Source organism: Pseudochaenichthys georgianus, chromosome 23 (genome assembly GCF_902827115.2).
Source record: "Pseudochaenichthys georgianus chromosome 23, fPseGeo1.2, whole genome shotgun sequence".
NCBI classification, from domain to species: domain Eukaryota; kingdom Metazoa; phylum Chordata; class Actinopteri; order Perciformes; family Channichthyidae; genus Pseudochaenichthys; species Pseudochaenichthys georgianus.
In genome coordinates this window covers 7533856-7555750 of record NC_047525.1, presented here as the reverse complement: position 1 = coordinate 7555750, position 21895 = coordinate 7533856, and the positions used below count along the sequence as shown (strand labels likewise).

The following is a 21895-nucleotide window of genomic DNA, read 5'->3' as shown; positions in this document are numbered from 1 at the left end:
GACGCTTCCCCACAGCCACTGTTCTTTTCAACTTGAAATTGACTTTTCCATTTTAAAAGGCAGTGTCTCTAAGACGTCTCCCCCTGCCCATTGTCATTTGACTCTCTATTTGTCTGCTTCCCACAGTGAACTCATCTTTAAAGAAACATAATAAATGTTCTAAGGTCTTTTGTGTTTATGTGTCCCTGTCTCTAGCTTGTCTTTCTGTCCCTCTGGATGTGTGAGACTATTTTGTGTTTTATTTTAGAAGAAAAAAAGAAGACGCAAGATTTAGCTCAAATACGAAGTGCTTTTAACTATCCCTTTCCATAAGTAAAAGATTGCCTCAGCGTAGGCTACCCAAGCAATTACATTTACAAGCATATAGGCATCAATGATTGGAAGGTGACATTTGTTCTGATTGCTGTGCAAAGTCAATAAGTTGATTGTGAAACAGCTCCAGGGAGAGGTTGTGGTTTGCTGTACTAAGCACATAATCTGGTGGCTGATAGAGCATCAGAGGCGATTCACTCAGTCCTTCTTCCACTAAACCTGGTAACACCTCATGTATCTTCTTAGAGGCTACACTGTTATGTCCTTGAGGAATAGTGACGCTGTATAAGATTAAGATAAGGACATGATATATTATTCCGACTGTTTGAATATGATATTTGGCTTAAGTGTTATAATTAAAAAAAAAAAAAAGTAATGGATAGAATCATTTTGAGAAATTGTCATGATTTGTTTCACTCAAGTTAACTTAGTATACAATCAACCTTCCTGCTAAAGAGAAACCAAAGTTGACCCATTAGATGTTTTATTGAGTGACACTTTATTCTGCTGCACACCAGGAAGAAAATACTGGAACAAGGCAGAGCATTCAGAGAAATGTTGGGATTCATTTCAGCCCACATAGAATTTGGTAACAAAAGAAATTAAAAAGTGTGTGTGTGTGTAATAACAATTCCATGTTGATCATGATGTTCAGTCAAAATGTGGAGCTGACACAAAGAACACCCATCAGTGTTTATGAAGCTGCTTCTATTACCTTCACTGCCACTTAAACACAATGAACTCACTGTATTGATACGATATTACCCAGCATCCAAGCAGGCTATGCATACACACCCTAACCCTGTGTGTGTATATATACAGACACACACACATCTTGTATTTACACAATATATATATATAAGGTTAAATATTAAGTCAGAATTTAGATATTGGTAACACATTCGTGTTTCCATTGTACTTACAACTGTTCTAATTGAATGTGAATTGTCCTGATCCCTCCTCTCATGGTCACTGCCACTGGAATAACATTTGTCTATGGCAGCTGTAGTTGTTGTGTTCTCTGTTCAGCGTAGTATTGATTTGTCCTCCTCATTAAGATACAGGTCACGGTGAGCAGCAGGACCCCATACAGTCCAGCTCTACTTCACACGCACTGAGAGCGCTGCTGTGAGCAGTTATGCCTCCCCACGCTCACCTGTAATGACAATAACCTCCGCAACCATGGCTGCACCAATTACATCGACACCCGTTCTGGAGAATTGCCCTGAGACACAGGGTTCGACCAGGGTTGGTAGCGTTTAGATTCTATTGATTTAGATTCCGTTTATAAATTCTGGTTCTTACTCTGTGTACCAAGGATTGTTGCCATTTTAAGTTATGGAACGCAAAACCCGTTGAATTTCAGAATACATTAGGAAGCTAATAATAGTCATTTGTCATAAATTACAGGCTGTTCTCAACTTAAGAATTGAATTACAGTTTCTTTAGTAAAAGTGTAATTAAAAAAAATTAGCAAATGAAAAAGTAAATCCAAGTTCTTAAAGACCAAAACAATCAATTAGTCAACTAAGGGGTAGTCCATAATAATAATAATAATATATATATATATATACCGGTGTGTGTATATATAGTCAAATAAAAAAATGTGAGCAATGTAACTACTTCCTAACTTCTAAATTAAGTTTAGTAGCTAGTATAAGAAGAATGATGTCCTGTAGCAAACCATTTTGGCATCGAAACATGTTGTATATTGTTACATAGTGTGTTTTAAAGTGTAGTTGGGGCTCCAGATGGTTGGTACCCCCTGCTGGGAGTGCTTGTCCTTCAGGCTTTTCCAACACTAGTCCCTCCCTGTCAGGCTGAGTGCCAACCACCAAGTCTACCAGTAATTGAAACTTCAATTCAACAGTGTAGGGAAGGGTGTGTGTTGTCATTGTTGTTGTTGTTGATGGGTTCCTGGGGTTCTGTTGTCTGCGGGGAACATGTTCCGTGTTAACACTCACACGTGTTCTGCCACTCAGGGGGAACGTACAATAACAGGGAAACAGTGGCATAAACAAGTGGTTCATGTTCCTGTTGGAATACAGCAGTATATTTAAGTGTTCTGCTTTATACTAATGTTGCGTGGTGTTTTCAGCTTTCCTTGATCGGCATTTGGGAGGATAAAAAAAAAAGAGAACCCGACATAGGAACTTTTTTTTTTTACTTTTAAATAAGCCTTTGAAGATCCACAGTTGTCGGAACATTGTATTAGTCATTCTTAATTTGACTAGTAATGCTGGTTATGCTGGTTATGCCGGTCTGTCCAGAGCAGGAGAAAAAGCTTCACTTACTGGCTAAAGATGTCAATCTGGTCATTTCATATTGAAAAGATGAATGCACACTTACCACTGCGTTGTTTTGTCTCCAATATTGCAACCTAGTAAAGGCAGACAGTATCTTCTCATGCTGTGGTTATTCAGAATAATTTCTGGATGAGTGTGATTTAATAAGCAGACGGCCTGGTGTGGAAGAACTCTGATTATTGGCTTTATGTGGTCAAGATGGCCTCATCAAGGAGTTACTGAGTAGACTCATTACACACAAATAAACCCTTAATTAGAGAACAAGTGAATTAGAGCTTAATGTCTTTGAAACACTAATTAGGGAATAGGTGAGTCTTTGCAGTGGATACTTGCTGGAGTCAGAGCAGAAAAGACCAGTGAATGAATGATCTAAATGTGTATATATAATCTAGTCTTTATGGACTGACAAATGGTGAGTTTTGACAGAGAGATATACTAGCTAGCACATGGCATATTACTCTCTTATTCACAGTCTACAGCCATCTGTCAGTAAACACATCTGTGTTTTAATGAAATCATACGCTCCCACCATCCCCTCTTTGGATTTTTGACGACTCTGCTTTCTGTGGAGCCGAACTGGCCCAGTAGCCAATCAATCACTGGCCACAGCATTTCACCGAGACACAGGCTAACCCCCTAGGCAGACTTTTCGATCAAACCCATAGTCATCAATCTTTCCGAGCTCAGAACACTGGCCCAGGTGGGGTCTACCTGGCGGCAATAGTTTTGTGTACTGTTGGTAAAAGGTTTAAACCCTCAGATCTTACATTTACATGTTAAACCCTAACTCTGATTGAAAGGTAACAGAATAAAGCATAACAAATATGCAACTGAAACTAAAAAGAAAAGTGTTAAATAGTTTTCCCGTGCATATATTCTATTGGCTGTGGCTGATAAAAATGTCCCCAACCACCATGGCACATAGGTTTACATTAAATTGAGAATATAATAATAATTGGACTGGGATTAAGGTACCATGATATATTTCATATTTCTGCTGTCTTGTACTAATTATCCAGTGTTTTAATTCTAAACTGTTGTACAGTACATAGATTTCAGAAATAGCGAACAAAAACAATGAATTCTCATGTCAAGTGACCTGCCACAGCAAATAAGGAAAACCACATTTCATAAATAAAACTTAAAATATAGCTGGTAAGACACAGGTGAAGAACCCAACCTTTCTGACAGGAAATGTATAGCCATAATTCTTAAATGATACACGTAGTAAAAGCATCCGGAAACATGAGTGGTCAGGTGTGGTCTGATTGAAACAACAAGCAGCTGTTAAACCACAACGCAATGTTAGATCACAGCAGGACAGGGTTTAAAGCATGACGTCTCCACTAGTTGGCAGTGCAAGCAGGGTTATTAGTCTGAGATTCGTTGTCCTTAAACAGGTTATCAAATTCCTAAGTACAGCAGCTCATACAAAGCACACAATACAAAAAGGATAGAAGCAGATCAACGACCCTTTGGGATGTAGCAGCTCTTCCCCCACCCATACCCTGGATGCATTTGAAAAACAACATACCATGTTGATATACACATTGAGGGGACATCAGTGTGCAGAATCCCCAGAGCTTGGATACAAGACGAGCCTCTTTGTGTCTCAGCAGATCATAATTGAAGATGTTATCGACCTGTTTACAAAAAAACATCAATAGAATGAAACCTTAAGCAGCATTTATAAACATTAATACAGGAGTTTGTTTAATGTGAAGGTGAAAGGTTAAGAGCAGAATAAAACAGAATATCAAATGCATTGTTTTACCTATCCACCTTGTAGTTTATCATGCTTTTGTTACTCCCTCTGTTTCCATCATCAAATCTCTCTCTCTCTCTCTCTCTCATACACTCACAGCAACACGCATATATTATACAAGTAGCTAATTTGATATTCCAGCGTTTTTCCACTACCTCTGCCTTCACAGCAACAGTGTGTGTTGGCTCTCTGCAGTGCACACACTCCGTGTCCATCCTGTCAAAGCTCCTGGAGAAAATCAGTAGCTACCCTTTCCTTAAACTGTGTTCCATTTGATGCTTGGCTGGCTTGAAAATGACTTTGGGTAAAGCTCAACATTTTTAATGCAGCAAGCCCCCCTCTGCTTGCCCTGGTACTCCTCTCCCCTCCACCCCTTCAAAAACTGCAGTCCCCAGCAAATGTCCTGCCTTGATTTTTATAAATCTTATGTTGCTGTTGCATTTTAGATACGGCCGACTGGACACTGCTGATAATGGGCTGACAATTTAATTTCCCAGGTATTAAAGGAGACTTGCTGGGTTTTAAATTGGTGCCTGTTGGTGGTATTTAAAAAAAAATAATAATAGAGGGAAATGAAAAAAATGTATTTTACTCTAAAAGTATTGCTTTTTTCTCCACATCACAGAGTACAAAGAAGATTGGGGGGAGAAAAGGTCCTCACGTCTTTTACTTTTGAATGAGATAACAAGAGGTAGTGGTACACTGTGAATTACATATATTGTGGATATGCTCAGCTCACCAAGGACAAATTGCATCCTATCTTTGACTCCAGTTCTCTGTGCTGTTGCAAGCGTAACCCCTGCCAGGCTTGATGTAACTGGATTTAAAAGATTTGTGAGTCTGTTTGATTTGTATGACGTTGGAAATGATTTGTCAGGTGTTTTTTGCTCAGTGGATGTGTTACGGAAGAAGAAGGGTGATGTGGCATGAATCACAGACCCCCTAATACCTTCATCTCAAGGTGGTCTTCCAGTTTGTAAATAATGTTTTTTGATACCTAGTATTATTTGGATGGAGATAATCAAAAGTCTGCAAACGTTGAAGAGAAAAAGAGCCATTGCACACTTGTGCATGTTGGAATTTGGGATGAAATAGTCAATTTCGGCTCTGAACGTTCTTGTAACCTTGTTCACCCTCTCATCAAAATAATCTTACCACATAGAGAGCAGTCTTGTGGATAAACTCTTAAATGTACTGCCTTTTACCAGTCTAATTTCATATTCCTCTCAGATGCTCCATAACTGTTTACAGCCCTTGAGAAGTCAAGCAGTACCTCTATTTACTTGTTTTACTGTTTGAATGCAAAATCATAAACCTTCAATCAAGAGTGTAATATGATATACTCTGTGTGTTTATTTATCTCTTTATAAGTGCCTGGATTTTTGACTTACTGTAGACCTAATAGTAAAACAAAATATAGCCCTCCTGCTCTTCAGCATTATTAGACTTTTATTGACTGGCCTAGAGGGGGAGCTACGATTTAGAGATCTGACAGTAATAGGGCAGAGGGGGAAATGCTTCAGTCACTCTAATATATTTTATTAAGTTGGGACCTTACAAACTATAAACCCTTGTCAATGACAAGTTATAGCCAGTGAAAGAGTAAACATGACAATACGCTTTACAGTTTACCTCTTTCTAAAAGGTAACGTTTGTAAAGAGTTCCAAACAGAGGCATGTTGTGTCCTTGATTTGGGTTGATCCTTGTCAATGAGTTCTAAGTTAATGAGCAGATGTTCTGTCTGCACTGATGCCCTTTGGATATGTCCTACTGACTGTGTTCTGTACATACCAGTATCCACTTTTCTTGTCTTGGAGGCTGTCCACTCAACCGTCCTCTACAGGTTGGTGTCCTACTTCACCCCCGCCCAGGGAGTGGTGCACACTCACTGTGCCAGTATCAGGGTTAGACAGGAGGTCAGGCTCTAATTGGCAGGGCCCGTGGCTGGCACTCTGCGCCAGGCCCTTACCCTGTCCACTAATTGGCACATCGAGCGTCCAGCAGCGAGGCCGGGATACAGCGGTGTTTCGATTGATGGATGGACACTGATGTCAGGAAAGCTTCTTTCTGAAAAGAGCACTTTTACCGTCAGCTTACTATCTCAGACTCAATGGGCAGTGGATGCATTTACGTATGTATCTATCCTCATTTGTTATCAACATTTCAGAAAGCTGACTAAAATATTTGTATTGTTCTCTGTGCTCCTGTTCCACTTTATCTGGAGCAGTGAATGCTTTTGGCTTCTGCACACATAAACGAATCACACTTGCTCATCTCACAACATTAATGATCATTTAATGGGTTTAATAGTGAGCATTAACAAGTTCGAACTGATTTCAACACAATTTGATGTTTTTTTAAAGTGGACCTATCCTGCTATATTTGAAACATATATTGTAGGGCCATATCTATATAAAACATGTCTGTGAAGTATTTTTTTCAAAATACCAAACGGATCATGCATTTTAGCCATGTCTCATTTCGCTCTATTTGCTGTATTCCAGCCCTGTTTTTGCAAGGGCTGATTCTGTGGCAAATGAGCTGCAGCTGACCACGCCCCCCTGCAAAGGAGGGGGGCGAGGCACGCGTCATGTTACCATGCCACAGCAACCCTCCATTCCCCTGATAGGTGGAGAGTTGCCCATATAGGCAGAGCTCCTCGTTTCTGACGTCAGAGATATTTCAAATCTGTATCAGTCTGTATCAGATCCGTTGCAGCCCCGTTTTTAGAGATTTGGGTATGGAGGAAAAGAGAGAGGGTTGTGTTTTCTGACACTTGGTGAGTTCCCTGACACACCGGGGACACATATTCATGTCTAAAAGACAAAAGTGCATTTTGCATGATAGGTCCCCTTTAAGGTTTTAGGGTCAGAGCTGTTGGTGCTGTAGAGTTATGAGGGTGCCGCCTCTTGCTTGCTAAGCTTGCTGTTTTTTTTTTTCACCAATTCGAATGATTTGAACTTAGTCACAACCTCTTTGCAGCCTGCAATTTTTGCAATATTTCTTATCCACTGGTGCTAGTTATCCACTGGTGTTAGCTAAGACTAAATTGGCCAGATATATACATGTTAGATAAGCAAGCATCCTGAGTTAACTTGGTGAAAGTATTGTATGCGTGCGCTCAATGCAGTAGATATGTTGGATGTGTAATATGAAAGGTATTTTCTCCTGAGCTTGTCGCCTTCTCTTTTCTTGGTCTTTCTCTGTGTTTTCCCTCTTGGCTCTGACAGGAGAGTGGTATTAATGAGGTTCTATAGTAGCGAACATTCGGCTCAGCTAATGGTGCCTGAGGTGGAGATTTTGATTGAACGATGGAAAGAACTTCAACATATGGAGGGAGCGAAGACGAGAGGGGAGTTGAGAGGCAGGACATCTGGATGAGATATAGAAGCAGCGAAATAATGGAGAGTGGATAAAAGATAGGGGAATAAATAGAGAGTAGACACGAGAGAAAGAAATATTGATTCACATTCCAGTTTTCAAAACGAGTCTAAAAAGTCCAATTTAGGAAACAAACCAATCCAAAACAGCATTTCAAACTACGTAAAAAGAGTGGTTTTAAAGAATAGGAGGAGAAGAATATCGACAACATAGCACGGTATCTGCAAGTAGGGATTCTTTCTTAATTCGATATGACGTGTGGGTGGAGAGGATAATGAAGCTTACAAGTCATAAGATAAGAATCTTAAGATCAAATGCATTGATATTTTCTATGCATCCATTTAAAGGTGTCGTACGCTAACAGTACAGTAGGGTGCTAACAGTAGGGCGTTTATGAAGGGGAAAAGGCATATGTTTAGCTGAAGAGGTTAGTGAATTAGAGGTGACCTTGAATCTGCTGATATGTGCTTGATGGACAGAAATGGAAGCCGGACTGTAGCCCCCTCCCGGCTTCTTCGGGCCTGGGAAGACCACCTGCTGCTGGATTGAATGAATATGCATTGATGCACAGCGTGAGCAGTGAAATATGTACAATATGCCCACAGCCATAATCACTCAAGGATTCAGTCACTTTCACATTCACCAGGGTGTTTTTTAACTTACAGATGGATGGTAAGGAACCACATGCTGAAGGCACATGCACACAGATAGGTCAGGCCCATGCAGCTTGGGTTGTGCACAAGGTCCAATGTCAGCAACACATCCTCAGGCTCTCCCTTTTTCTCCCTGCACGTCTTCCCATGTCTTTCCTTCTGTATTCCTCTCCCCTTCTCTCTGCTTTAGGTTATTCCATCTCTCTTTCTACTACTCTCTTTCTCTCATTCACTCCCTCGGGACATCTGTTGTCCAAAGACAATATGGCCCTCTCCACTCTCAGGTCATTCACTGTGTCCTCTGCCGTCAAGTCAAATAATTCTCTGCCGTCGGTTAAGGTGTCTGAAAGATGCTTACCAGCATGCTTCACACTTGTTTTCGTCTGCCACCTTCTCCCTGTATCCTATTACTGTGACTGCACGCTGTTAAACAAGCTTGTGGTGAGGAATTATAATTGAGTGGAGGTTGTATGTCCAGAAGACCCTGGATCGTGAAGAAGAAGCAGCGAAAACTACTAAGGTTGAAACAACTCTGTAAATCCATAGTTGTATTCCACTCATGGCAATTATTATAATACAAAACATGTACTGTACACATTAAGATGTGTTGTTGTAGCCCATGATGGAAAGGGGCAGTGAGAAGAAAGTCTTATTTTACCCACCCCTTGCCAAAAAATGGATGGTTTGTCAATCACAGCTGCTTACAACCAATACTTACAGTAACATGAATCCAAAAACAAAATCAAACATAACAATCTACGGTCAGCTAAACAGGTTACCTGACATCTTCATACTGTCTAATTATTCTCTCTTTATATAAGATGTCTCTAAAGATGTCATACATAGATCTCTTTGGATCATTTAGTAAACAATTCCACAGTTTTACTCCAACTACAGAGATCAGTTTTAAAGTAGTCAATGTAAACTTAAGTTACATTTCCTTCTATGTTGCGCACTCTCTGGATTTAAAACAAATAATTGTTGTATATTATCTTCTGGTAGTATTATATTTTTCAGGAATAGATTTTTTTGGTTTCTCAATCAATCAATCAATCAATCAATCAATCAATCAATCAATGTTTATTTATATAGCCCAATATCACAAATGTTACATTTGTCTCAGTGGTCTTCACAGTGTGTACAGAATATCAGTATGACAATACGACACCCTCTGTCCTTAGACCCTCACATCGTACAAGGAAAAACTTCCAAAGAAAACCCAGTTTAAAGGGAAAAATGGGAGAAACCTCAGGGAGAGCAACAGAGGAGGGATCCCTCTCCCAGGACGGACAGACGTGCAATAGATGCCGTGTGTAAATTGAAAAGATAATACATTTGCAACATAGGTAGTCCAAATGTTTGGAAATGCATGTGTGTATAATAGGAAGATGAATCCACGAGGATATCCATCCAGGACCTATGATCCAGGACCACAGCCACGACTCAAGATCCAGCGCTCACGATCCAGGACACAGGACCGCAGGATCATCCATGACTCCGGATCCCAGCGTATATAGACACCAAAAAGAAAGACATTTGGGGAAGCTGGGTTAATCGGAACATGAGTGTACACGGGTATAGACAGAGAGAAGGAAGAAGTAAGATGTCCCCCGACAAACTAAGCCTATATCAGCAAAACTAGGGGCTGAATCTAATCAGCCCTAACTATAAGCTTTATCAAAAAGGAAGGTCTTAAGCGCACTCTTAAAAACGGATAGGGTGTCTGCCGCCCGAACACAAACTGGAAGCTGATTCCACAAATGTGGAGCTTGATAAGAAAAGGCTCTGGCTCCCATTGTACTTTTAAAGATTCTAGGAACAACCAACAACCCTGCATTCTTGGAACGCAATGCCCTAGTAGGACAGTAGGGTATAATGAGTTCTTTAAGGTAAGATGGCGCCTGCCCATTAAGGGCTTTGTAGGCGAGAAGAAGAATTTTAAATTCTATCCTGTGTTCTATAGGGAGCCAGTGTAAGGCAGCCAGAACAGGAGTAATGTGGTCCCTTTTCCTAACTCTGGTTAGTACACGAGCCGCAGCATTTTGAATCAGCTGAAGCGACTTGATTGACTTCTTGGTACTCCCTGATAATAAAGAGTTACAATAATCCAGCCTAGAAGTAACAAATGCATGGACTAGTTTCTCTGCATCGTTTTGAGGCAAGATATGCCTGATTTTTGCAATGTTACGTAGATGGAAGTAGGCGGTCCTTGAAATTGATTTTATGTGGGCGTTAAAGGATAAATCCTGATCAAATATAACACCAAGATTCCTTACAGTCTCACTGGAGGCCAAATTAATGCCATCCATAGTTAGTATGTCTTTAGATAATTTGTTTCGTAGATTCTTCGGGCCAAGTACAATAACTTCAGTTTTGGTCGTGTTTAACATCAAAAAGTTTAAGGTCATCCACGTTTTTAAGTCCTTAAGGCAGTCTTGAATTTTATTTAGATGATTAATTTCATCAGGCTTGATTGATAAATATAGTTGAGTATCATCCGCATAACAATGAAAGTTTACAGAATGATTCCTTATAATATTGCCTAACGGAAGCATATATAATGTGAACAAAATAGGTCCGAGCACTGAGCCCTGTGGCACTCCATGGCTAACTTTGGTTTGCGTGGAAGATTCATCGTTAACACGTACAAACTGAGAGCGTTCAGATAGATAGGACCTAAACCAGCCTAAAGCAGTTCCCTGTATGCCAACTAAGTGCTCTAGTCTTTGCAATAGGATATCATGGTCGATAGTATCAAATGCAGCACTAAGATCGAGCAAAACAAGAATAGAGACCCTTGTCTGAGGCTATTAGAATATCATTTGTGACTTTAACCAGAGCTGTCTCTGTGCTATGATGTGTTCTAAAGCCAGACTGAAAATCTTCAAATAAATCATTGTTTTTTAAGTAATCACACAACTGTTTTGCGACCGCTTTCTCAAGAATTTTTGAGAGGAACGGAAGATTAGAAATAGGTCTATAGTTGGCTAAAACCTCTGGATCGAGGTTGTGCTTTTTAAGAAGCGGTTTTATCACTGCTACTTTGAATGATTGTGGAACATAGCCTGATAATAAAGACATATTCATAATATTTAATAAAGAAGTGCTAATTAATGGAAAAACTTCCTTCAACAGCTTAGTTGGAATTGGGTCTAACATGCACGTTGATGGTTTAGAAGAGAGAATCATTGAATGTAATTGTTCAAGGTTAATGGCTGAAAAGCATTCTAGTTTACTATCTAGTGTAATATTAGAACTTACGATTCCGGGAGCTGTTGATAACACTATACTGGTCGAAGGCAAGAGGTCATTAATTTTGTTTCTAAGAGTAACAATTTTATCGTTAAAAAAGCACATAAAATTTCTATAATCATGATTTGCTGGATTTGTTCAATAAACCACACCAACTCTCTTGAGGCAGAATAACTTTAACTGACTTAATAAAGAGGAACTAGCTACTGTTGCTGACATTTGACTTTGACTTTATTACTACATTTTCAAACTGCAATCTCAGGTTGGTCATGCCCAGCTGTTAATGGGGGCGCTCTACCTCCTATCATAACACACTGATAGTGGGAGATCCTCGTCTTGTAATGAGGACTGGAGGTTTAGCTGGAAAGCTCCATCTCATAATGACCGCTCAATAGTCAGTTGTCAGTCGAGCTCTGTCTGATAATAAGGGCCAATCAGGAGACAGTCAAGGAGACGCACCTGATAGGGGGAGGAGGGGTGACGCACCGGGGTTTCGGTCTCAATTTCAGCTACACCCAACAACTAAACCCTTCAAATGTGTAGAAGGCACTTTACCACGACAGTCAAGCTCTTCTTATTGTTTCATTTCAAGATGTTCTGTTGTTGTTCTTGGCTGGGCCACACTGTTGTCTCCTTCTGCCTTCACCTACAGTCTGTCTTTCTTTCTAAAAGCACCACATATGTGACCTGCTCTATCGAAATCAGTCGCATTGACCCGAAGACACATTTTGAGTTGTATACACTGTTGGAAAGAGGAGATTCCCAACTTTCTAATGATATCAGGATTGTTTTTGTTCTCCAAATATTAAGCAAAATATGTCACATTATATAATGACTGTCACAATCATCATTTTGAGAAAAAGGCCTTCAAAGTGTCTTCTTCTCTGGAATCCATCGATCTGATTGATTATTAGCAAATGATCAAAATACTACGGAGGGAAGATATTTTCGTTTGGATTACTGGTCTGAGGGAAGCTCGCGAGTGTGTGTGTATACGTGTGTGTGTGTATGTGTAATTTTGCGTTTGTGTGTATTGTGTTTGTTTCCTGGGGAAACCCCTCACGAGAAACACCGGCTGTTGTTATGCCTGCTGTGACGTCAAGTTACTCCGTTCTCCGCTTGTAATTATGCCGTTACAAGCTTCAAAGTTGTATTTATCATCTGAATTTGCCGAAACAAGTTTAATACTCTGACAGCCAAGACTTTGTTTATTTGAAATCAGATGAAAACAAACTGTAACGGACCCTGCCGTGTTATCTATGATTACTATACGCCTTACATTCATAATTTCAGCCGGAGGGGGGGGGCGGCGCTGCGGAAGAGCAGATTGCGAGTGAGAGGTGCCCGTCATCTTCCCTTTACAAGCTTCAAAAATGTATTTATCGTGTGATTTTGGAAATAAAAGTTTCATATTCTGAAAGCCAAGACTTTGTTTGTTTAAAATCAAACAAAACACCCGAACCCCAACCTGTTTTTTACGCAAATCCACGTTTATTTTGAAATGAGCCGTTGCGACTTCCGACTGATTTCGATAGAGCGGGACACATATCTTCTCCCTTTCATCCTCATCCCTTTTGTCCCAATGTTCACATTGTTCTCTCTGCGTGGCCCCTATTCCCATCTTGGCTGAGACTTCCTCCATACATGCCCCCATGTCTCAGTAATGAACCCACAGCTCTTCATTTCTCCTCCGTCTTCCCCAGTGTGTTGGACATGACAGATGACTGGGGACCTCCAGAGGTTTGCTCCCCAGGGCACTAGATAAAGGCAGCTCTGACCACAAGATGATCAATCAATCAGTTTACACCGCAGGCGCCCGATCAGCCAATTAATCAATCTCTGAGCCAGCAGATGTTGTTGCTGTCCCTCAGCGAAGGAGCTGGTAGTGGATTGGTTGGGGTAGGCTGAGGGGCTTAAAGTGTCAGAGAGCAGGAAAGAAAGTGATTTTTCATGTTTCTACCAGGATTTCAACCTTTTGTGGGCTCAATAGTCCCATTCGTTTTCACTAGACAATCTTTCCTTTTCCAGCCTCTCCCATGTTAGTCTTTGCTTTTCACTCCTGATCACTTTTTAAAGGAAGCATGATCCTTGTTTTCTTTGATAAGCGTATTATAACTTTAAAACGCACTCTTTATGTCTTTCCCTAAAATACATACTTTTTTTAGACATCCCCACATTTGGGAGAAGTGCAAAAGAGATGTTAATGTGTGAGTGGGATGACACCGCTGTCTCAGCATCATTAGGGCCAGCTGGTTCAGATCGGGCCCTCTGTTGACCCCTGTTCACAGTCAATGAGCTTCAGACTCCACAAGGACACTTCATTTTAATGTGCCCTTAAACAGCCAGCAGTTAGGCAACACATTCAAACATTGGAAAGCCCACACTCCCCACCTACACCTCTTGGCCTTTGGTCCCTGTCCTGGCCCCACAGCCCCTGTCCTGGCCCCACGGCCCCTGTCCTGGCCCCTCGGCCCCTGTCCTTGGCAGGTCAGCCCTTGGACCCATCAGGTCGTTGCGTCATTACTCGCTGTGCTAAGAGATTCCCCCGGGAGTGTATTCTGTCTGCAGCCTGTGGCTTCATGTCTTCATGCTACCAGGATGCTCCATGCTTAAGTCATTCATTTGTCAAGATCAAGTCTAGTTACCGACATTTCCAAATATATAAAAGAGTATTACATACCTGGATATGTGTATTTACAAGGTTGGCAAAACGGGAATCTATGCCGGTTAAATGACCTCTTTAGAAAGTGATTTTGTTTGTCTGTTTCATGCTAGAATCAGATGGAAACAAATGTAAACTCATAATCATGAGTAACATGGACTGACGGGTAACTACATCATTGTTTGGAAGATCTGCCACTTTGCTACACTGGCATATTGTATGCCAACAGACACCTGGACACAGCATCTGCACGCTGCTGTCTTTGCTGACAAACATTGTTTCAGAAGTTCTACAGCAGAAGCAAGTGTCACCGGTCACATCACATTACCAAGAGACTAATTCTTACGGCATATTGGTCATAATTGCTTCAGTCAGAGCATCTTAGCCACAGCCAGCTTGTTCTCAATGATTAATGATACCACAGCTCCTTTTGGTCTTATTGTAACCGTTTTCCAGTTGCGCTGAAATAAATCCTTGTAAATATGTGCTCAGAATGTGCAATATATTTAGTTGTGACAGGGTGGCCATGCTGTCAAGTATATTTCGCACCGTCTTTCAGTTCCAGCAGTGTGAGGTGCCAGTAACTGATTTGAAATCGGACAGCGTCTTGCAAGTCAAACTCCTGCACTTTTCTTTTTCTCCCTGCAATGAAAACCTCAAACTAAAGCCAAATCAACTTCACTCTTTTGATCTCCGTTTTATGTATTTTCTTCGGTAGTCTGGTCTGACCAAGAGTCAACAAAACAACCTTAATTCATCCACATCAGATAAGAATTCATTCACAGCTCAAATATTATTTAAAAAATGATTGTCATGACCAGAAGACAATATTGTAGATATATGTCCAATAAACCCAAACACAGCGGCCTAACTGAAAATAAGCATTTGAACTATTTTTTAGTAATAAAAAGTGAAAAGTTTCTTAGTGTTTGCCGGTTTCTTGTTCTTTAGTGTTATCAAGCCCATAAACTGACCGCATTATATCTGACACGATTACTTCGCCCGCGACCCTACCGCCTCCCGTGGAGACTAATAGCTAGCCCTGAACTTAAGTGTTATTGCAGCTTAGTAAAGCACCATGATTCTAATTACCCAGCAAAGTGAATGGTCTCCGATGGAGTTTTACAGCTACTGCTACCAGGACTTGTGTTTTATTAGTGACTCTAAGGGTAATGCGTACAGTAATACTGCCAGTAAGGTCTGTGTTAGGTGATATCATTTTACACTCCATCACATAGATTTGATCTGCCAGTGATTGCTTTTAAAGATGGAGTTGCAGTGGTTTTAGAGGCAGTTACAGGATGTGCCAAGATTTCTGTCGGGGAAGTGTGTCTTAAAGAGTTCTGGGTGTGAACGTGTGAGCTTTCTCTATATTCTTTTATGGCTGCAAAATAATAAGTGTTTTCCGTCAAACCCCTCTTTTAAAGTATTCTCCTATCTTCTTGATATGACAGTTCTCCCAACAACTGTCAAACATATCCAACTGTACTATCATCCATATTCCAGCCACACATTGACCCATTTCTCTCCCTACCTTTCATCTTCCCTACACCGTGAACTTCCCCTCCCCTCCCTGCATCCATCTCTAACCTCCCACACACCACCTACACTGTGCCAATTAACACCAGAGCACGGTCACATTGCTATGCCCTTTGACCCCCTCCCTGCCATGTCGGGGAACACAGGACCCGAGGCTCGCTGCTTCAGTATTAGTTTGTCACAGGGCCGTGTCGCGCAGGTCTATGATAGATGGGCCTCGGTGAGCGGCTCTGACCCGCCGTGCTGCGGCACTCACTCGGATGGTGTGAGGGAGCATTGATTATGATGCTACTCGTGACAGGGGAGAGTCCGAGCGGATGGTGGCAGGGCGAGACAAAAGAGCCCAAGGTTATTATGGATGAGGTGATGTTAGTTAATGTGATGAGATATGATTTGTGCTCTATCGGTCATGGCATCCTGCAAGATTATTTCCATCTAGCATGATTTCTAAGCATGTAGCTGGTGCACAGTGTAACAGTGAATCCCAGCATTGTTACAATACATACAATACAGAGGTCTTCATCATTGAGGTGTGAAATGAAAAATGTAATATATAAATTGATTGTTTTTCCCAGTAAACTGTGGCTTGACTAAATGTATGATGTTGGGTTGTAATGAATCTAATTTTGTCATGAGAAGATACATTTGATGTTTCTCAAACTGGGGTCAGGACTCCCCAAATAAATACCCAGACCCAGACTTTTATGTTCTACAACCTCACAGACGTTCTTATTTACTCTGGTCATAATTCCTACTGCTGCTAGAGGGCTTTGGCACATAACACATTTTTCATTTTGGAGTACAACTCACATATGCAGTTGCCTTAAGCCCGCTGAATGCTGCAGGCAGAAGCTATTTAAATTGAAGTCCCTTGAAAAGCGCTAACTAAAAAAAGTGAACAGAGAGAAGGTGTGAAAGAAAATAAAGTGTCCACAGCCAAATCGGTGAGAGAACAGGAGGCGGTGGTGGGGGGGGCCTGACGCAGCAAAAATCAACCTGTTTTCATCCCTCTTCCATCCTCCTTTCATGTGTTCCTCCTCTCCTCCGCCCTCACTCCCTGCTCAAACTGCGGCAGTCGGCTAATTAAAAAACATGGCTGTCCTTAATTATTCAGCGCTGGGCTAATTGTTATTCACAGAGGCTTTCACCTTGCCTAAACGATCCGTTTAATCTGACCACCACGGTCCCACTCTCCACCGCCTGTCACCCTCAGACATTGTGCTACTGTACTTAATAAGAGACCAGGGGGAGATGGATACAAAGTAGGAGTGGGCGTAGTCAAAGTTTGCTGTTTGTTAATCTTAGCTACCGATAGCTGTGACTGAAGCTTAGTGTCAGCGCAGTGTTTGAGATTTTTTTTTACTGGGTTACTTTTTTTCTTTGTGTCATGGTTTGCTGCACGGAAACATTTGACTGAGTAAAGCTGAATTAAAATTGGTAAATTAACTCAAATTCATGACATCCTCCTCTGGACAAGCAACATGTTCAAATTGCTCACAAAATCAGGAAACTGTTCATCATAACAGGGAGTGACAGCCATTTCTGAGTTAAGCAATCATCCTGCATTTCAAAGCTAAAACAGTTGTCAGAGTTTTGTTCCTGTGTCTTCCACTTTAATCCTTCTTATGTGCTTTATCATACTCACTCTTGAACTTCTTAGTTAAAGAGATACACTTGGCCCTGGCTCCATCTAACAGCCTGTCTCCATTCTTGACACCTCCATTGATAAATCACCTTTTATTGTCCTCTCCTTCTCTTTGTGTCTTATCTCTCTGTTCTTTCCACGCTCAAGTTTTGTTCAATTTTTGTGTTTGATTCTACCCCTCTCTCCCTCTACCACCTCCCACACTTACCCTAGCTCTCCCCCTCCACCCGTGACCGCCTCTTCATTAGGGGAACAAAAGGTGTATGGGCAGTGGTGAAGTCTGTGCTATTGTTTGGCCTTTAGTACGATTAGATTATCTTTAAAGTCTGCTGAATAGGGTTAATCAGTCGGAAGTAATCCTGTGTGTGTGTGTGTGTGTGTGTGTGTGTGTGTGTGTGTGTGTGTGTGTGTTGTGTGTGTGTGTGTGTGTGTGTGTGTGTGGTGTGTGTGTGTGTGTGTGTGTGTGTGTGTGTGTGTGTGTGTGTGTGTGTGTGTGGTGTGTGTGTGTGTGTGTGTGTGTGTGTGATGTGTGTGTGTGTGTGTGTGTGTGTGTGTGTGTGTGTCTGTGTGTGTGTGTGTGTGTGTGTGTGTGTGTGTGTGTGTGGGTGTGTGTGTGTGTGTGTGTGTGTGTGTGTGTGTGTGTGTGTGTGTGTGTGTGTGTGTGTGTGTGTAAAAAGGAGGGCCAACCTGCTTGCATGGAAATTGTACACATGCACGGCTGCGTGCATGCATAGACTTACGCAAAATCCCTGGGCACACATTTCTGTCACAACCTCTCCTCTTTTAATGACCCCTTTAGTCTCGCCTTCAGCACACATTTATCTCTCCACCCGCTCTCTGCGGGGACAGCTGCTCCGGCTGGTGTGTGTGTGCACGTGCGTGTTTCAGATCAGTGTCTAAGCCGTTGTTTGTGTCCGGCGTCTGTGTGCATCTTTTGTCTCTCTCTGCAAAGCTAAAGTCTTAAGTCACCACCTATCAGCGTAACGCTTCGTTTTGACACACTTGAGACGGAACACAACCCCCTGCCAGTCCTCTCCTCTTTGTGTTTCCCTCCATCCCATCATCCCTCTCCTCTTTCTCTTAAATTGAGCTGTTTGTGTGAGACCGTTTTTTGGCACCTCGACATGCTTTGAATTGATAACACATTTTAAGGTCATGATCGTGCTAGTTTATGTACTTACTGCATACTTTTAAGGATACACTTCAGGGTTCATTCACCCTGCACCATTATTTTGGTTCAAGTTCAACTTGATTCGATCAAGTGCACGCAGCTTTAGGTTTTTGCATCACACTGGCTACAAAATACCAAGACATGTAAGGGGACAAAATGGAGACAGTCTTCTGGCTTCAACAATAGTAAATGTTAGGTTGTGCTGAGGACTGCAGAGACAGCAGCCACTTGGGCATGGTGTTGGATAAAGTGCTGCAGTGGAGCGTTGTTCCTCTATACCTTGGTCTGTAGGTGACATGATGTCACTGTGTGTGTGTTTGTGCAGGTGTTTGCCTGTGTGGGCAGCTTTCTGTCTTGTGTGTAGTGGGTAAGCTTAGAGCATCCCCTTGACTTTGAAACTTCCCCCACTCATCTGATTTGAGAACAGCCCCTCGGTGACACTCCTCATCACAATGCATAGAGCACGCAGCTCCGCCCGCAGTGCACTGAGTAGCCAAAAGCAGATGGTTATCAGTGTAGTAGAGATTGGATGGGGTAATGCCATTTTTTCCCCATACATAGTATTTTCTTCATGCACTCTCTGTCTCCTTCAACAACCCTCAGTGCTGGAAGCAAAAGCTTTAAAGCATGGCTGCTTTCCATAGTTTGAATGTATGTAACTGATCATGTGTGCATACAAAAATCATTTGTAGTCGTAAACCATACATGTATTGTGTGTGTATGCACTGGTGTGTGTGTATAGACCAGTGCAAGAGGAGATAGAGGGTATGAAGTGTGAGTATTCAGGCAGAACAGTGTGGCAGCCAGTCACCCCTGAATACTAAACCTTTCCAAATGTCACTTTGAAGAAGTTCATGGATGAATCAGTGCCTCTTTACACTCTTTCTCTGCTTCCCCCTCTTGTTTTTCCACAATGCCTCCCTTTCTTCAGGAGATTGGGCTGAAGGTAAGTCTAGAGGTCTTTACCTTCTTCTCCCATACTCTACAGTTCTCTCACGCTGTTTCTGCAGGATAGAGTCAAGGGTTTCTTTTTCCCCTTTCGGCTTCTCTGACATATTACTTTTCTTTCCCACCTGGTATTTCAGCTGCTCCATATTTTAATGTTCCCTTTTTACAGCTTTCTAAGTCCAGATGCTTTGTAGAATTATAGATAAGTTGGCAATTTTATTTTCTGGCCTTATTAACAGTCGGGAGCTGTAAGACAAAATGATTTTGACTAGGTCCTAGAGTTAACTGTCCTTTTTTAATAACATACGTCTTTTAAGAATACCACAAAGGTTTCTCTTTAGTAAGTCCCAATAACAAGTCCATGAATCCAACAAATATGGGTTATAAATAAATAAATAAACTTCTTTTCATTTTAATTTAGAGTCACTGCCGTCTTTCCCTGTGTGAAGGTCTGCTTTTTCCTCTCTTGGATCTGATGCATCCAGGTCTTATCTGTCCTGTATATCACCCGGAGAAGCAGCCTTACGTTTAGTGAAGGTCACAGTAGAGGGGAGGACAGTGGAGATTGGTAGTTCTGGGTAGATATATACGCCAGACCATGGTTCGCGCTGAGAACTGATGTTATCCTCTTGGCCTGATAGTGCTTTGGCTGAAGAGTGAACAGGAGAGGACAAAGAAGCACATACAATACAAGCCAAGGCATCATCACTCTCACATTCGGGTGTATTTTCAACATTTTAGGCAACATGCTGGCAGGTGCAGAACACACATCATCAGACGTTATACAATATAAATCATTCACACATTGTTCCTAAGTATAGTCCATAAACAGAAGGCCTGCGACGTCTCTTCTTAATATAAACTCATTATTTGCCTCTCTTGTGTATAGTTGTTTATGTGTGCGTTAGGTGATCCGTTAGATGAAATTGTCAATGCTCCACTGCGCACATATGTAATGTATTCTGGATGTGGAGCCATGTATTTATATCTGTGTGTGTTTTCATTTGTGTGTATTTAGGCCAAGCAGCTGGGGGCCAGGGAAGCAGACCTAAAGAAGCAGGATGCTTTCTACCGAGAGCAGGTGGCCCGGCTGGAGGAGAGGGTAAGACACTTTTTTCACAACAACCTGAAAAGGCCTTTTTATGTTCACTGGTAATATTAGTTTGTAACCCAGCTTTCAAAGATAGGATCTGCCAGGTGCTACAGAGAGCGGTAAATCAGTCTCCTATTACAGGGTTGTGATCTTAAGATTGGGAATGTCGATACAAACAAACAAACCAACTGATAGCTGACGGGCTCTTGTGAATGCATTGCACATGCTTTATGTAGAACCATACAAATGTGTACTAAACCTTGCATGGAAATCAATTAATTTCAGAGTTTTTCTCTGCACAGACAGTAACTACAATAAGGATATTAAAAAAGGTAAATAATAAAACAAAACTGAACCGCAACATTTAAGGAAATACAAAGATCGAAGACACAAAAAGTAAAGCAAAAGAAAACTTTCCATTTTACAACAGAGGACAAAAGAAACACTCAATACCGCATTATACAGCCACCAAGCAAGATGACTTCATCACTAATTGTAAGAATATGCATCATGGACTGCAGCTCTGGTTCATGTGCCTGGGGTTTTATAACCTACTTCTATTCATGTGTAATGCTTGAATCGACACATAGCAGTGCACACAGAATAATGCACACAGTTCAGCCAGCATTCACAGAGAGCTCGGTCACCACAGGGCTCAGCCTAAGTACAGTCTCACATATATTCCTTCTCTTCATCCCCCTGCCCTACTGTTTTTGTTATCATCCCTCAACTTTAACTCTGCATGCGTTCCCCCGTGTGGTCTGCATGGCTCTCTCCGTAATTGTCTCTGCTGCTCTTTTGCTCTCTGGCGCTCTTTATTTCTTTTAATTTCTACCCTCCGCCTGAAGGATAAAGGGTTACATCTCATTCATCCCTGTGTGAGTCCTTCTGTCCCTGGAAATGACACTACCCTGATGGTCCTTGTCAAACTAGTGTCCTATGGAGGGGGACAAGGGTCAGCTGCCGAGCTATGCCAACTTCAAATCGCAGCTCCATGCTGGTCCCAGGGCGGGCAACAAGGGTCAAATGCCGTTTTAACGTGTGTAGAGAAGGACGCCCTCATGCTGCTCTCAAATCATTCGTGTATCTTAGGAAGGATACAACGCCCAATTTAATGTGCTTAAAATGAGGCTGTCATGCTGGGAAGGAGTTTTATCCCCTTTGGAG

General features: G+C 41.6%; 1 protein-coding gene across 3 annotated transcripts in view; it reads left to right on the top strand.

Moving 5' to 3' along the window:
• The window catches only part of chchd3a (coiled-coil-helix-coiled-coil-helix domain containing 3a), a 65272-nt gene that overhangs the window by 20296 nt on the left and 23081 nt on the right, over positions 1 to 21895 (top strand). For all 3 annotated transcript variants that reach the window (XM_071201779.1, XM_034074919.2, XM_034074922.2), the window contains one exon: positions 20654 to 20737. In XM_071201779.1, coding sequence (XP_071057880.1) covers positions 20654 to 20737 — 84 coding nt within the window. The remainder of the gene's footprint in view (positions 1 to 20653; positions 20738 to 21895) is intronic.